We start from the raw sequence: 17,865 nt of genomic DNA, 5'->3' as shown, positions 1-17,865 counted from the left end.
TCCAGCACAGCTGATATTCACACTGGCTTCTGATGTAATGGCACCTTACATTTACCTAGGCCTTACAAAGCAAAATGCTCTTTGTTTGGGCGCCAATGATGTCAGTATAGATCAGCAAACTGAAGGGCAGCAGTCCCTGAAATGGAAAGACTGATGGGCCAACTGCCTTGGGATTCTGGTATCTCAACTAAGATTAATTTCTTAGACTTTGAGACCCCCTTAGAATGGAACCCAAAGACATTAGGAGCATATTGATGTCAGAAAACTTTCTTAAAACCTCTTTAATTTCTGAGTAATCAAATGGAGACACAAAAAAATGTGTGTTTGTGAATACATACTACAAACCAGAGGCTTCATTTAGCAGGGTGGTGAATGAAAAGTTCACAAGGTCGTGACCAAAGAAAAGATGGGCAGAAATTGCCACTACTCCAGGGTGCCTGGGTGGCTCAGTTGGTTAGGCGACTGCCTTTGGCTCAGGTCATGATCCTGGAGTCCCGGGATCAAGTCCTGCATCGGGCTCCCTGCTCGGCGGGGAGTTTGCTTCTCCCTCTGACCCTCCCCCCTCTCATGTGCTCTCTCTCTGTCTCTCATTCTCACTCTCTCAATAAATAAAATCTTAAAAAAAAAAAAGAAATTGCCACTACTCCAGATTTTTAGAGAATGCTTCATGAAAGAGGAGGTGAGCAAAAACACAGTGTAGAGTGTCTCCAGGTGTGGTTTTAAGTCTGAGTGCTTGAGATCAAATCCTGGCTCCATCATTCCTAAACTGTGTACCTATGGGCAGGCTGCATACTATGCTTCAGTTTCCTAATCTGTAAAAAGGAGACAAGAAATATACAAAAAGTTTTACAGTTAGCATAGTAAATCACTGGTAATATGGGTTCAAATGTCATCCCACAAATGACTATGCACATGTAGAGCACTTCCTCTAGCTTTAAATTCCTGTATTAGACTGCCATTCCTGGCCTCAGCTTCTTCAATTGTAAAGTGATGGGGCTAGTCTAGACAAGTGTCTCACAGACAGAGATGTTGTGGACCGGGGGGGGGGCGGGGGGCGGGGGGAAGTAATATAGGGATGTCAACTTTTATTTGGTCAACTAAGGAGCTTTAAAAATGAAGACTTCCCAATGATATCACCACCTATTCATTTTTATAGTCTTGAAATATCGTTTTTAAAAAGTTGGAAGGTCATTATCTCACACTCAAAGATGGTACTTTAAAAAGCCCACTATAGGGGCGCCTGGGTAGCTCAGTTGGCTAAGGGTCTGCCTTCGGCTCAGGTCATGATCCTGGAGTCCAGGGATCAAGCCCTGCATTGGGCTCCCTGCTCAACAAGGAGCCTGCTTCTCCCTCTCCCCCTGCAGCTTCCCCCTACTTGTGTTCTCTCACTCACTCACACTAAAATCAAAAGCAAAATCTTCATTCCCGTGACTAAGGATAACCTCTCAATAGGAAGGGGGGGGAAGAATGGAGTTGTTTGGGTTTTTTAAAAGATTTTAAGTAATCTCTACACCCAACATGGGGCTTGAACTCTTGATCCTGAGATCAAGAATCACACACTCTGGGGCGCCTGGGTGGCTCAGTTGTTAAGCGTCTGCCTTCGGGGTCCTGGGATCGAGCCCCGCGTCAGGCTCCCCGCTCAGCGGGAAGCCTGCTTCTCCCTCTACCACTCCCCCTGCTTGTGTACCCTCTCTTGCTGTGTCTCTTTGTCAAATAAATCAATAAAATCTTAAAAAAAAAAAGTCACACTCCACCGACTGAGCCAGTCAGGCACCCCTAAAAAAGAATGGAGTATTAAGAAGAACAAAAAGAACAAAGCTGGAAATATCATACTCCTGGATTTCCAACTATATTACAAAGCTATAGTAATCAAAATGGTATGTTACTGGCACAAAAATAGACACATGGATCAATGTAACAGAATAGAGAGCCCAAAGATAAACTAACTTTCATATGGTCAATTAATCTGACAAAAGAGACAAGAATATGTAATAGGGGAAAAGACAGTCTCTTCAATAAATGGTGTAGGCACAACTGGACAGCTGCATGCCAAAGAATGAAACTGAACCACTCTTTTATATACTAACTCAAAGTGATTAAAGACTTAAATATAAGACCTGATAGGCAGTAAGCTTTTTGACATTGACCTTAGCAATAGTTTTTTGGATCTGTCTCCTCAGGCAAGGACAACAAAAGCAAAAATAAACAAATGGCACTATATCAAACTAAAAAGCTTTTGTTCAGTGAAGGAAACGATCAATAAAATGAAAAGGTAACCTACTGAATGAGAGAAGATATTTGCTAATGATATATCCATTAAGGGGTTAACATCCAAAATATATAAAGAACTCATGCAACTCAATATAAAAAAAAATTGGCATAGGACCTGAGTAGACGTTCTTCCAAGAAGACATACAGATGGTCAATAGACACATGAAAAGATACTCATCAGGGAAATACAAAGCAAAACCACAATGAGATATCACCTCTCACCTGTCAGAATGGCTAGTATCAAAAAGACAAGCAATAACAAGTGTTGGCAAGAATGTGTAGAAAAGAGAAATCTTGTACACTGTTGGTGGAATGTAAATTGGTATAGCCTCTATGGAAAATAGTATGGAGGTTCCTCGAAAAATTAAAAATAGAAAAAAATAGAACTAGCACATGATCCAGCAATTCCACTTCTGGGTATTTATCTTAAGAAAATGGAAACACTAATTCAAAACAACACATGCACCCCTATGTCCTTTGCATTATTTACAATAGCCAAGGCATGGAAGTAACCCAAGTGTCCATCGATAGATGGACGGATAAAGAAAATGGGATTATATATATACATATATATAATGGAATATTTCTCAGTCATAAAAAAGAACAAAATCTTGCTATTTGCGACAACATAGACAGACCTAGAGGGTATTATGCTAGCTAAAATAGGTCAGAGAAAGACAAATACCGTATGATTTCACTTATATGGAATCTAGAAAACAAGACAAATGAACAAAGAAAACAAGACAGAAACAGACTCATAGATACAGGAGACAAACTGCTGGTTGCCAGAATCGGGGGGGGGGGGGGGTTGGGGGCAGGCAAAATAGGTGAAGATAAAGAGGTACAAACTTCCAGTTATAAAATAACTGATGGGGATACAATACAGCATAGGTAATATCGTCAATAATGTAAAAACTTTGGTGACAGACGGTAACAAGACTTTCGTGGTGACCATTTCACACTGTATATAGATATCAAACCACTATGTTATATACCTAAACTATAGAATATTGTAGTCAATTATACTTCAATTAAAAAAATGAATGGAGGTGGGTTAGGGTGTTTTACTTTGCACTGATGGCAATGGTAATTCCAATCTGATATTGTTGCCCAATGGTATAAAACAGTGTGTATCCCCACTCCCTGGCAGATGAGACAGGACAAAACCTGCCCTGGGAGCATCAGTCTAGCAGCTACAAGTTTTTGTCCTGGAACATTCCCAGAGGAAGGGCCCAGAATGACATTTCTACTTTACCCTGTATAGTACTATAGTTTTAATTCACTTCAAAGAATGGTAGATCTGCTTATTACTTCTAGAACATTCCATAAAGGAAGGAAAAAGGGGAAGAGGAAAGGAAAGGAATACCGAGGCAAACAGAATGTTTATGTTCAGACCAAACCCCTGTGATCCTTATAATCAGAAAATGTTAGAGCTAGAAGAGAGCTACTGAGAAAACTTGGGGCCTATAGGTTAAATGACTTCTAATAACCTATGGCAAGTTAATGGCAGAGCCAAGATTCTTCAGCCTTCTGTGCTCCAGTCTAGTTTTTGACCTCCAAACTAATGGTTCTCAACCATGGTTACACATGAGAATTACCTAGAGCTTTTAAATGCCCAGGCTGTACTTCAAACTAACTGAATTAGAATCTTGTGGCAGGGGCACTGAGTTATCAGTATTTTTTTAGTTTCTAATGTGAAGCCATGGTTAAGAACCACTGTCCTAGACCATGGTGCCCTCTTTCCCCCAAAGACAAACAAAGCAGAGATAAGGAGGATTCTGTGAACAGGTTTATTAAGATCATCTAGCAGAACCTCTTGGCAACTACCATAAACTCCAGGCCCTTCAAATTCTAAGCCAAGGTCAAATTGGCTACCCACGACCACTATTATCACCACCACTGGATTACACAGTATTATAGAACACACCTATGATAGCTTCATTTAACCCAAATTGAAATTGTTTTTCACAATCAGGAATTTTTTTGCCTTAAATGTTACAAATGATGTACCCAAGTCCAGCTGATTGTAGGACCAAGGAACGAGCCCTGAAGCTGCTGCTTGGGCCACCTGTCACACCCCAGGAGCTCCATCCTGTTTTTCAAGGAAAGGGCAGCATTGGCCCTTATTCCATCCCCAAACCAATCCTCACCTGACCTCCAGTCTTCTTGCCAGTCTCAATTTTTCTCAGGACAGCACTTTACCTAATAGCTACCACATGTTAACTCATAAAAACTTATTACAAAAGCTTTTTTAAAATGTTTATTTGTATTAAGGAGTGGAATGGTGCAAGAGTACAAAGAAACTTAGGCATTTGGGCCCTTGTTTCCCTACTATTCACATTAGTTTGGTAAAAAAGGAGATTAAGTAACATTAAAGGGAGTGGAAGAAATGAATATAAATATATCCAGGGTAGCCCAGTCCTCTAATTCACTAAAGGATGAACTGAAATTGTTGGCCCAATTCACACTTATGTGAGAGCCTACAGAAATTATATTCCCTTTAACTGCTCTAGACCTGTGTGAAAAAGGGAAGTGGACAACATTTCTATTACAAGACAGCAATCTTTTATTGAAACATTTTTTTTGTCTAAAACTATGCATGGAGATTAATCTCTTGTTCATAAATTAGGATAAGTCTAACATCACTATTCCAAACCGGCAGTATTTACAAAAATGAACCTTTTCTTTGCTTTATCACCAGGTTCACAGAACTAAATTTTAAACCAACTTCAGTCTAGCTTTTAAAATCTTCCTGCCATCAAATGCCCAGCAGCCCTTATGGGGGAAGGGGCAGCCTTCTGACAGCAATATTCATCATTCACCAGGAATGTAGAACCACAAGTGAACAACAACAAAAAGTTTAAATCATTCCAAACAATTCCTATTTGCTTTCCAAAAGCATGCTTTGTCTAATTCTCCCTTTCTATACAGACAGGGGGAGAGAGACCCCAGAGAGCATAATAATGTTAATTAAATTAATCTCTTAAAAATGTGAACAAGATGGTTTAGTGTGTGTGCAGATGAACTGCCATGGATGACACTAGCAGATAATAAAGTAAACGTTAGACCCCGTTAACAGGTCCTTTGACAACTGGCCAGCTCAAATAGATACTTTTAATCGGGATCAAATGTGCAATTTTTACTTTCCAGTTAAATATATTGCCAAAATCTTTCAAAGCAGATAGAGAATAGGCTTCTTGGAAATTCAAATTAAAATGTTAAATAATAAAAAGTACCAGCTTATTATATAGCTTCTGACAAATGTGCTGGCTGTCAGAAAGTAATTCTACCTCAGTTGCTAGTAAAAAGGTGAATCTAGTATACACATAAAATAACAATATTACAAGACTGTAGTGTCACCTGTCAAAACAAGAATATCTAGAATGGAATTTTCAGTAAACACTTGGAGATGAAGAGCAATCAGAATACAAGAGAATGCAAAATCCACATAAATTAATTCCTAATTTGAGAAATCAATAGAATGTATACATAAATTGATAAATACTGTCTCCATAGGTCACTAATTCCAAAGGACTAGTTAGTAGTTATTTTCTAACTAAATTATTACAGGACATTCTGGTGTATGCTCTCTTCTTGTGATCAGTTTGTTCTGGAAAGACTCCAGTAAGCAGGTGCCCTTGAAAACAGCTCAGCGGAAGGCGGCTCTGAGACAATCACTTCATTTATAAATTTGCCAGATAATAAGTACCAAGATGACAATAATCACAGACAGGACAAGCACCAGGATACAGATCTTCTTGCGGGATTTTTTCTGAGGAGAAAAATATATAAAGAAGACACTCATGAGACAAGTAAAAATTTTCATATCTAAGACTCCAAGAGTGTTTCATAAATCTGCCTCCTTGTAATCCAGCATTAACTCTATCTGTGCACAGATATGCAGAGACCTTCCCAAAATCTCAACAGTTATCAGCGCAAGGCAGTAGTGCAAATTCTAATTCCAGATCCCCTAATACATTTCTGCAAAGGGACTGTTTATACATATGTACTGTTTATACATATACATATATATGCTGCCAGGCATTATTTGTAATAAAATAAGTTATTTGTGCATTTTAATAAAGGTTTTATAACTATTATAAAATTTTGTGTTTACTGTAAAAAATACAGACAAGCAGAAAGAAAATAATCATCTACAGATAAAACCACTGACACTCTGATTGTACTTTCTCATGATCTTTTATCTATGCATATTGTTATTTGACAGAATTGGGATCATACTGTATGATGTTTGATGTCTTTCTCACTTAACATTTTAGCACAAAAATGTTATTATAAACTCTTCATAAACATCTCTTTTAACTCCCACATAATATTGAGTGGATGTATATAATTTACTTCGTAAGTCCTGTACTGTCTAACACTAACATCATCACTCAGTTTTTAAAAGGAAACACAACTATTAAATACAAATTTCCTTAAGAACATTTCCAGGTAAAATACAACTATCTTAGGAACATGGAAAATGACTGAAATGCTGTTTATTAAAAAGCCATACAGCACCAAACGGAGAGGAAATGAAGAGGACCTCAATCACAGTACCTGCACACTTGAGATAAAGACCCAGGTAAAAGTCACAAAACCAGTTTCAGCTAATATGTAAAAAAAAATATCACTTCATACAAAGTAGAACGATTAACTCCCATTTATTCATAGAAAAATGGTAACCCCCTACTTATTCACAAATAGCAGTTGGAATTGATTTTCTGTCCATCCTCTGTGGCTGCAGTCAACATAAAGTATCCACCAAGTCCTACTTTGTACATATTACTATACTAACTGGAACAAATTTTAGCTGTTCAGAATACAAAATTAGCCTTATACCAGATTTAGGTATCATGCCAGCTTCTGGGATTAGCTTTGTAGCTAAGAGGCTTCTGTGTCAGTTTATTCAAGGACTGATGTCTTTTTGTCGATTTCTCCGCAGAGGAAAGTATTAAGAGCGGACCGCGGATGCAGTTACGACCAACGGCCCCTCCGGCTGAAGCCTAGGCCGAAGCCTGCAGCTGCTCTCAGGGCGTCAGCAGGCTGTGGCAGCTCCTGAAGTCTCAGCATAGCGGCTGTCCCTGGTATGCGCTCTTACCTGATAGTAGGCAGCCCGCTGTAACTGATCAGCGGCTCTCTCTACATGTACCTCTGAGCTTTCCACATTGGCTTCTATGCTGTCTGCAAATAGACAGAAGGGCAGTGGATGTTTTTACCTTTTTACCACAATCAGATGTTTCAAGATTGCAAATTAAACACACTCTTGATGTTCTGGCTCCTGGTTTCACCATTCCACCATTCCAACTATCCAGCCATGGAATCAAAAGTTACCACTGGGTAAGACGGTAGCTCTATTCTTTGGAAATAAACACTGAACCATTTTAGCGGCAAAGGGTTGTGAAGTATGCAACTTACCCACGAATGGTTCAGAAAAAACTATGTATACATATGTATATTTAGAGAGAAAGAGAGCAAGTCTAAAGCAAATGGGGGTAGAATGTTAACAAGAGGTAAATCTGGGTAAAGGTTATAAAGGAATTCCTTATAGTCTTTTTATTTTTGCAACTTTTCTAAACTTGAAATCGTTTCCAAATAAAAAACTTAAAAAAAAAAAAAAAGGTTACTAATCCCAAAATTGTGTACGTTTCTGTAGATAAAAGCTGGGAAGCCAAGAGCTATTTCCCTAAACAGCCAAAGACTAAACAAGAGGCAATGGCAAGTGAGCTGAGTAATCACGGAGGTCTCACTTTAGTTTCTACATCTGACAATATAAAAAGGGGGCCAAAAAAAGAATTTAATAATTTTTAAATGACATTCTTAATTTCCTAAGGCATGTCTTATTGACTTCTTCACACACAAGTACTACTATCAACTCACCTTGAGGTTAAAGGTATCAATGATACATACCAATTAGATCACCTTGATCATGGATCATCATGGCCAAATCTTTAAATATTTGATTGACATCCAAAATGTCAGCCTAGGGAACACAAAGAATAATTAACATCAAGCAACATGTTAGACAATTCAATTCCTCTACTTAGCCAAAATTTTGGTGTAAACATAACACATGTGTTTCTAAGGCATAAATCATGCTTTCTCCATAAACTGAAAATGAAAATAAAGTTAATTAATATCTACTAAATGCCTACTATGTGCCAAGAACTATACCAGGTAGGTAATTAAAGCACAGACTCTTGAAGCCTGACTGTCAGCCAGAGAGAACCCACTCTTGCTGTGTGAAGTTAATCCTCCACAGTCTTGTGGTACCATCTTAGGTTAAGAACCTCTCTGGGCTGTCCCTTCTAAAATGTGGACACTGACTGTACCCATCTCATATTAAAGTGCAGAAGCACTAAATAAGTTGATATATTTAAAGTTCTTGGAATTGTGCAATACGCACTTTGTAAGTGTCAGCTATGATTAATCATTACTTAGTTGGTCCTCATGACAACACAATGAGACATGTACTATCCCCATTGTACAGAAGAGAAAAGTGGGGCTCAAGAAAGGTTTGAGGACTTGTCCCAAGGTCTCAAAGCTAGCAAGTGGCAGAGCTGAGAATTAAAAGTTCATGATGTTTTCATTATGTTACTATGCCTCTTTGATATTTACATTAATCATTCAGTCACTCTATGAAGTCAAGTATCTTTGAGGATAATAAGGCTCAGAGAGGTTATATAACTGTCTAGTCACAAAGCTGGTCAGTAAGGAAACCAGGCATTGCAGCCAGAATATCTCTAAAGCCCATGCTCTTTCGATTGCAATACACTGCCTCTCAGAACGCTACAATAAAAAACAATGCTTGAAAGCCACGACTTCCGAATCATAACTTGGCAAGACTAGTTCTTACCAGAACATCAAAACCTTAATTATTTGCTAAGAGTCTACTGTAGTAGGGACAGTCTGCTAGTTGCTGTGGATACAAAAAGGCTTACTAGCTAACGGAGGTGGGGGATGGGATGAGCACACAATAAGATAAATAAGAAAAGTCATTATATAGGAAGTGACTAGTAAGCGGTTATAGGAAGGTGTATAGAGGAAGGCTTGTAGAAGCAGCAGGACTTGAGTTGTACCTTTTTTTTTTAAAGCTTTATTATTTTTTTAAAGATTTTATTTATTTATTTGACAGAGAGACACACAGCGAGAGAGGAAACACAAGCAGAGGGAGAGGGAGAGGCAGAGGGAGAAGCAGGCTTCCCACTGAGCGGGGAGCCCAATGCGGGGCTCAATCCCAGGACCCTGGGATCATGCCTGAGCCAAAGGCAGACACTTAACGACTGAGCTACCCAGGCGCCCCTTGAGTTGCACCTTAAAGCAAAAGGGAAGCCATATAAACAAAAAGTTAATTGAGTTAAAGAGCAAATAGCCCAGCTTGGTTATAACATGGGTGTGAAACTGTGATTTATAATAAGAAATATATATTTAGTCTTCATCCCATTCCTGGATCAGAGCTCCTAAAACCCTTGAAATTTCCTAAGTGGTAAAAGAGAGAAAATTAGCTTTTGTTACTTATAACACATCCCTTTCAACCACACCTGAGCTTAAAGAACAAGCCCCTCAGGATGGGGGCTGGTTGCCAGGGGAACCAACTGTGTTATCAGAGGGCTGGAGGCTGAATCAACCACCAAGAGCCAATGATTTAATCAATCATGCCTACATAACGAAACCTCCATAAAAACCCTAAATGGCAGGACTAAGAGTGCTTCTGGGTTGGTGAACATGGAGGGCTAGGAGAGCGGTGCAGGTGGAGAGGTCATAGAAGCTCCGCACCCCTTCCTACATATCTTGCCCTGCATATCTCTTCCATCTGGCTGTTCCTGGGTTGTAACTTTTATAATACACCAGTAGCCTAGTAAATAAATTGTTTTCCTAAGTTCTGGGCTGCTCTAGCAAATTAATCAAACCCAATGAGGGGGTCACGGGAACCTCCAACTGATAGCCTGTCAGTAAGAAGCATAGGTAACAACCTAGACTTAGTTGGCTTCCCAAGTTGGGGGGAGGGTTGTGGGACTGAGCCCTTAAGCTGTGGGATCTGATGCTAACTCCAGGTAGACAGTGTGAGCATTGGATTAAATTGTAAAACACCTAGCTGGTGTCGAAAGATTGCTTGATGTGGAAAAAGTCCACACATTTGGTAGCTAGAAATGTCAGATGCACAATGTGACAGTCGAGGAGACACAACCTCTACTCCATTAGAATAGAATATTAGATGTATATTAGATGTAGGAAATGACTGGATATAAAAATCCAGTCCCCGCTAAGGCACTCGGACTTAATGCTGAATGCCGAATTTGTGAAGCACCTATTATGTTCCTGACGTCCTCTACCTTACATTCCTTTCCTTAGCTCTGTGTTTCACTCGACTCTGCTATAACAGTATTTCTAATGTTAGAGAACCAAGTCGATGGTTAGTTGCAGTAGGTAAAAAGAGAAAAGATAGGACATCTTTGAAGGCAATAAAATTATCAAACTTGAGGATGAACTGTGACACTGATGGTCTCTAGGGCAGTGGGTCTCCACCCTGAATGCACATTATAATCACCTGGGAAGTTTGAAAAAAAAAAATCTTGTGAATATTTGCCCATTTTTAGCCTAAAAAAAAATGGGAATTTCACATAGTCAAAACTAATAGTTGGCATGGGAGGGAGAACAGCTGGGCATTTGGGGGGAAAAGTCTCCAAGTGACTCTAAGGTACAGTCAGAGTTCAGAGCCACTGCCACAGATGAAGGTCATGAAGGAGCTCCAAGTTTCTCCTCTACAAACCCCCTCCTCCTCACTGCACCCGCCCCCAGGGATGGCAGTCCTCTAGCTGCATGGAGGAGAAAATTACTCAGGTTTAAGAATATACTTGTCATTATGTAAAGTTAAAGTTGGAAAATCAGGTAAGAAAGGCCTCAAGACCTTTCCCTCAATCCCCACCTTAAAAACTGTTCCTGTACAATGAATCATGGAACACTACATCAAAAACGAATGATGTAATGTATGGTGATTAACATAACAAAAAAAATTTTTTTTAATTAAAAAAAAAACCAAACCTGTTCCTGTTTCTTTGCAGTGAAGTCATATCTACAACTTGGGATTGGACTATGGGATGCACAAAAATTAAGCAAACTTTTTGGCCTGCCTTTATTCTGAGCTATTCAGACTAAACAAAGGGGCTCTCTCTCTCTCTCTTTTTTAAGATTTTATTTATTTGAAAGAGAGTGAGAGCACGAAAAGGGGGGTGGGATGGGGACAGAGGGCAGAGGAAGAAGGAGACTCCCCGCTGACCAGGGAGCCTGACACAGGGCTCGATCCAAGGACCCCAGGATCATTACCTGATCTGAAGGCAGACATTTAACCAACTAAGCCACCCAGGTGCCCCAAAAGGGCTCTCTCCAAAGAGGTCTGGGGGCAAAGTCTTTTTTTTTTTTTTTTTTTAGATTTTATTTATTTATCTGAGAGAGCAAGAGCGGGAGAGAGAGAGAGCATGAGCGCAGGGGAGGGGCAGAGAGAGAGAGGGAGAAGCAGGCTCCCTGCTAAGCAGGGAGCCTGATGCGGGCTCAATCCCAGGACCCTGGGGTCATGACCTGAGCCAAAGCCAGACGCTTAACCGCCTGAGCCACCCAGGTACCCTGGTGGCAAAGTCTTAATGAGCAATAAAATATTTGTTTGCCTTGCTCTGTTCTTCATGCATATTCTCCCACAGACCATGTAAGATATGGTATTTGAGTCTTCTTGGGCACCATGACCAGTACCACCATAAGAGTAGTTCAAATTCACCATGATTACATTGAGACATAATACGCAAATCACATTAGGACTCATTTCATGCTTTTTCATAATTGCTGAGAGAAAATCCAAGTGGATTAGAGTGCAGATACATGGAGTCAAACAAAAAACATGACGTGGCTCTTACCTCCAGCTGCCGAATTGCTGTTTCTCTCTCTTTAATAAGTTCCAGATCCTGTTCGGTGATGGCCACCTCATCCTCCTGGCTCTGCATCTGGTTCCAATCCTCATGGCTGCAAGGCAACAAGCACACTAGTTGATTCCTCCTAAGGTGTGCATGAGACACCCACAACATTACTACCAGCAGAGCCTATCCAAGGACATGACCGGGCTCCAATGCCTCTGGTATCAATACAAAGTCCTTGAGGGCCACATTCTACATATCTGGAGGCAAAGAGCTGATATTACCAAGAAAACAAAGTCTCAGCTTCCCTGGGCAAAACTGAGATGAAGCACGATTATGAGGGATGGGACTCCTTGCTGTTTTCCAGTTAGGGGTACACTTACAATCTTGCTAGGGCTTGCTAGACAAGGGAAGCAGAAAGAGATTCAAAGTCAATGAAGCACCCTGGCCCATCCTCTTCTAGAGCACTCTCAGAGTGTAAGCTGTGTTGGTCTCTTGGGTACTAAATGGGTGGAGGAGAGCAGGCTAAGTGACCTGTCGATGCTTCTCCAATTAGTCTAACAGAATCACATCTTCTGGTTTTCAGAACATTCCTTGAGATTATACTTTGGGTTAAATGCCTCTTTTTTTAAAAAAAATATTTTTTAAGGTTTTTTATTTATTCGAGAGAGAAAGCGAGAGCACGAGAAGGGGGTGGGTTAGAGGGAGAGGGAGAAGCAGACTTCCCACTGAGCAGGAAGCCCAACATGGGGCTCAATCCCAGGGATCATGACCCGAGCCAAAGACAGATACCTAACTGCCTGAGCCACCCAGGAGCCAGTGGGTTAAATGCCCCTTAAGAGAAAAGTAAAATAAAAAGCTAGTGAAATGTTATAACTCTTCTTTTCAGGTACCATATTTAGAAGAAAGGCATACTACATATGATGCTAGACATAAAATACTTCAAAAATTCCAACAGTATGCATAAATCAGACATCATCTCCACAGTATTTAGTTTCTTCCCCACACTGGAGATACAAAAAGGAGTAAGACAGAGCCCACGAGGCACCCCTCCAAGGCGCTCACAGTGTAGTGGGAAGAGAGATTCATACCTATTATAGAGCATTTTAAGTTCCGAATTAATAACACCAACGCATTTTTTTTTAAAGATTTTTATTTATTTATTTGACAAAGAGAGACACAGCGAGAGAGGGAACACAAGTAGGGGGAGTGGGGGATGGAGAAGCAGGCTTCCTGCAGAGCAGGGAGCCTGATGCGGGGCTCTATCCCAGGACCCTGGGATCATGACCTGAGCCGAAGGCAGACGCCTAATGACTGAGCCACCCAGGCACCCCACCAACACATTTCTATGGAATTAGTTAATTCAGTCTGGAGAAATTAAGAAAGAAGATGTCTTTCAGATGCAAACTGTTTGCTTTTTCTTGTACTACTCCTAAAAGAATGAGTTGCCTCCATTTTACAGATGGGTAAACGGAGACCCAAGAACTTTGAAAAACTTACATCTGAATTAGAGGTAACATCCTAATTTGTAGATTCATGGGTTCATACTTATTCCTAGCGAGCCAGGCTCTCTCCCCAACACAAAGACATCAGAGATTTCTCTGGCTTTTTTATTCACCTTCAAATTGTTTCTTCTCTAATTCAAAGACCTTGGAAAAGCCCAAGGTTTTTTATTTTATTTGGTGGATTATAAGTCACCCACCCCAGGTCTTCCTTCATTTTTCCTTCTTCTCCGCACTGATTTTTAACATTAGAAGCAGAGGGACGCCTGGGTGGCTCAGTCAGTTAAGCGTCTGCCTTCAGCTCAGGTCATGATCTCAGGGTCCTGGGATCAAGCCCTGCATCGGGCTCCCTGCTCGGTGGGGAGCCTGCTTCTCCCTCTGCCTTCTGCTTCCCCTGCTTGTACTCTCTCGCTGACAAATAAATAAAATCTTAAAAAAAAAAAAATTAGAAGCAGAAAGTATAGAATCCACCTCAACTAGCCAGCAGGTTGTATGGATAATTCCTTACCCATCAAATGAGACGAGCTGCTCCTCTCTTTGCCTCTCCTCCGCCTAGAAAGCAGATGGCATTATTGCTGTTGTAATCCAGAAACATGTCACAGACAGACACACAAAACAATGGCTTCCTTTCGCTACAGTATAAAGAAGCAACATCCCTTGGCTCCAACAGGATCTGTAAGATGACACAGGGCTCTGGCAATCTGTCTCAACCAGAAAATGGCTGTGAAGTAGTTGAAAGCAAACCTGGGCTCAGAATGGTAACCTTACTAAATAGGATGGAGGGAACAGGTTGGAGAGAGGAGTAAACAACAGGGAGGTAGAATAAGGGAAAGAGTTGAAACTTGCAGGGAAACAAATTTTCAGAACACATAAAGATTTAAAAAAAAAATGGACATTTATGGCATATCAGGCACTAAAGTGGCAGACTCATTTCAAAAATCAGTCTAATGCGTGTATTAAAAAAATTTAAGAAAAAATGTTAAAAGAGCAATCTATTCCCATTAAAAAAGTCTTTCCCTTTTTATAATAGCAGTAATTAAAAGAACAAGGAAAATGAAGAAAATTTCAAAATTCTACCCACCCAGAGGAACACTGTGAGGTTTTTTGTTTTTGTTTTTGTTTTACTTTTTCCCCAAATCAAGAAACAAAACACTGCTAGTGCCCTATGCCCTTCTCCAATTACAATGCCCCCTCCCTCGCCCTTAAAGTAACTACTATCCTGACTTTACAATGATCATTTTCTTGTATTTTCAATACAGTGATATGTATCCTTATTTAATATTATTTTACATGCTTCTGAACTTCACATGAATGGAATTATACTGTTTGTATTCTTTCATGCTTTGATTGGATCACGCCACATTGTGCCAGATCCATCCCTGAGGCTGAATGTAACTGTGATTCATTTATTTTCTTCGCTGTATGATATTACAGTATGTGAATATACCATAATGCATTTACTTATTCTACTACTGATGGGCATTCAGATGTCCAACTTTTGACTACTACAAATAATGCTGCTATAAACATTCTTATACATACATCCTAACATAAACATTTACAGTTTTTTCTTTTTCTTTTTTTTTTTTAATTTTATTTATTTATTTGAGACAGAGAGAATGAGAGAGAGAGAGCACATGAGAGGGGGGAGGGTCAGAGGGAGAAGCAGACTCCCCGCTGAGCAGGGAGCCCGATGCGGGACTCGATCTAGGGACTCCAGGATCATGACCTGAGCCGAAGGCAGTCGCTCAACCAACTGAGCCACCCAGGCGCCCTACAGTTTTTTCTAATATATATCAATAGATGCCATTCATACAAATAAAAGCTCATTGGGGTCCCTAATAATTTTTAAGTGTTAATAGGGTCCTGAGATCAGAAAGTCTGAGAAACTACTGTTCTATTGGGTTGTATCTTTTTCATACTGACTCATGGGAATTTTTTTTTTTAAGATTTTATTTATTTATTTGACAGAGAGAGACACAGCGAGAGAGAGGGAACACAAGCAGGGGGAGTGGGAGAGGGAGAAGCAGGCTTCCCACAGAGCAGGGAGCCCGATGCGGGGCTCGATGCCAGGACCCTGGGATCATGACCTGAGCAGAAGGCAGACGCTTAACGACTGAGCCACCCAGGCGCCCCTATGGGAATTCTTTATATGTTCTATATATATTCTGGTTACTAGTCCCTTGTCAATTATACATATAGCAGTATCTTCTCCCTGTTTGTAGTCTGTCTTTTCACGTATTTACCACTTTCTTTGCTCTTCATTCTGTTCTGCTTTTCAGACTTCCCATGTGGGAGCACCTTCCTTCTGCCTGAAGTTCATTTTCTAGAATATTAAGTAAGGTGTGCTGAGAGCACACTCACTTTTGACTGAAAATGTCTTTAATTCTCATTCTGTATATCTTCCTTCACTGGGTTTAGATTCCTAGGTAGGCAGTTATTGTCCTTTAGAACATTAAAGATAGCTCTCAACTGGCTTCCACTGTTGCTGTTGAGAAGTCAACTGCCAATCCAACTACTGCCTCTCTGAAGGTATTCCATTGTTTCCCTGGCTACTTTTATGATTTTCTCTTTGTCTTTGGTGTTTTGAAGTTTCTCTCTGATGTATTCAGATGAGAGTCTTATTTATTCTTTTTGGGATTTGTTGGGCTTCTTGAAACTGCAGATTAGTGTCTCTCATAAGTTCTAAAACATTACCAGCCATTATCTCTTCAAATATCACCTCTGTTCTATGTTTGCTCCACTCTTATTCTGAAACTCCAATTAAAACTAGGTCACATCCTTTCTCTTTATTCTCCATTTCTCATGGTCTTTCTTCCTATTTAACTTCTTAACCCCTGTCCTACACGCTGATACATAATATCATGAGATAGATAATATCTTCTGTTTTCTAGTTAAATCATCTATCCATTAAGTTTTTAGTTTCCATATTATATTTTTCAATTCTAGAAAGTATTTTGACCCTTTTCCAAAGTTTTTTGTAGTTTCCTGCTTCCTGCAGATGTTTTCAAGATTTTCTTTAAATACAATAAGGACAGTTGTCATATAATTCTAATACATGAAGTCTCTGTAGGTCCATTTTACCTCATTGTTGTTTCTATTAGTTCTTGTTTAGAGTTATTTGTTTCTTTGTGTACTTGGGTATTTTTCTTGTTATGTTAATCACTGTACTTGGGTATTTTTAACCCTGTGCTGCTCATGACACTTCAAAAATTGTTTGAGGGTATTCTTTCAGGGCTAGGATAAAGGTGTCTAACCAGAGAGGATTTGTATTTGCTTCTGCCTGGTACCTAGGTACTCTACCAGTCCAGAACTACTTGAAGCTTGAGGCTTTCGGATCATTCATGTAGTATGAATTTGGGCAGTAAATTTGCCTCAAGGTTCCTTTGTGGTACAAGTTATTGTCTGGATTTCCCCTCTCTCCTGTTGTCCTCCATCGCTTGCTCAGTTCAGTGCTAATGCAATCTTTTTGTAGGAAAGAAGGGCTTACTTCTGGTTTACCCATACCTGAAGGATATAGCCTTTTGGGGTCCAGTTTAATTGGAGGAGCACCTTCTTTTAGATTTTCCACCTTGTCTGGACTCTGGGTTTTTCTTCCCCCTCATGCCACATGGACAACAAATCTAAAGTTCAAGTTTGCCCTCAGTAAATGTATTCCATGCAAAAGCAGTTTCAGTGCTCAGCTTACCTCTCTATGGGTTCTCTTCTCTTAGATTTTGACCTTAATATTTTCATGGCCATTTGATACTTTTGAGAAGTTGGGTTGTTAAAATTTAGTATTTGTTAATTTGTTTCACAGAGAGGTCTAGTGAAAATAACCTAGCCTGCTATATTCTAGGAAATAGATTCATTGTTTCTTTTCCTAAGTTTCTAATATAAGACAAATAAAATTAAAAAAAAAGAAATCACACACAATTCTGTCACTTTTTCAAATCTTTATGCATATTCCTTTCTAGTCTTAGACCATAGGCATACATGTTTTTTTAATTTACTTTTATTAAAAAAAAATTTTTTTTTAAGTAGGCTGCTCACCCAACATGGGGCTTGAACTCACGACCCTGAGAGTGAGAATCACATGCTCTACCAACTGAGTCAGCCAGGTGCCCTGCATACGTATTTTTTATATAGATTGTACCAATCTGGCATTTTCACAATGGCTAATGTCAACGTTTATTATTACTGAGGGG

General features: G+C 39.8%; 1 protein-coding gene across 3 annotated transcripts in view; it reads right to left on the bottom strand.

The window, feature by feature from the left end:
• Window positions 1–4,517: 4,517 nt before the first annotated feature.
• Window positions 4,518–17,865, bottom strand: part of STX12 (syntaxin 12) — a 35,373-nt gene continuing 22,025 nt past the window's right edge. For 2 of the 3 annotated variants that reach the window (XM_027621242.2, XM_027621260.2), the window contains 5 exons: window positions 14,187–14,230; window positions 12,180–12,285; window positions 8,185–8,257; window positions 7,376–7,458; window positions 4,518–6,043 (listed from right to left, as the gene is read on the bottom strand). In XM_027621242.2, the coding sequence (XP_027477043.2) occupies window positions 5,951–6,043; window positions 7,376–7,458; window positions 8,185–8,257; window positions 12,180–12,285; window positions 14,187–14,230 (399 nt within the window). In that variant the 3' untranslated portion in view covers window positions 4,518–5,950. The remainder of the gene's footprint in view (window positions 6,044–7,375; window positions 7,459–8,184; window positions 8,258–12,179; window positions 12,286–14,186; window positions 14,231–17,865) is intronic. The other variant, XM_027621251.2, reaches the window with a different exon arrangement.

Source organism: Zalophus californianus, chromosome 4, assembly GCF_009762305.2.
Source record: "Zalophus californianus isolate mZalCal1 chromosome 4, mZalCal1.pri.v2, whole genome shotgun sequence".
Lineage (NCBI taxonomy): Eukaryota > Metazoa > Chordata > Mammalia > Carnivora > Otariidae > Zalophus > Zalophus californianus.
This window is presented reverse-complemented; position numbering and strand designations above follow the sequence as displayed.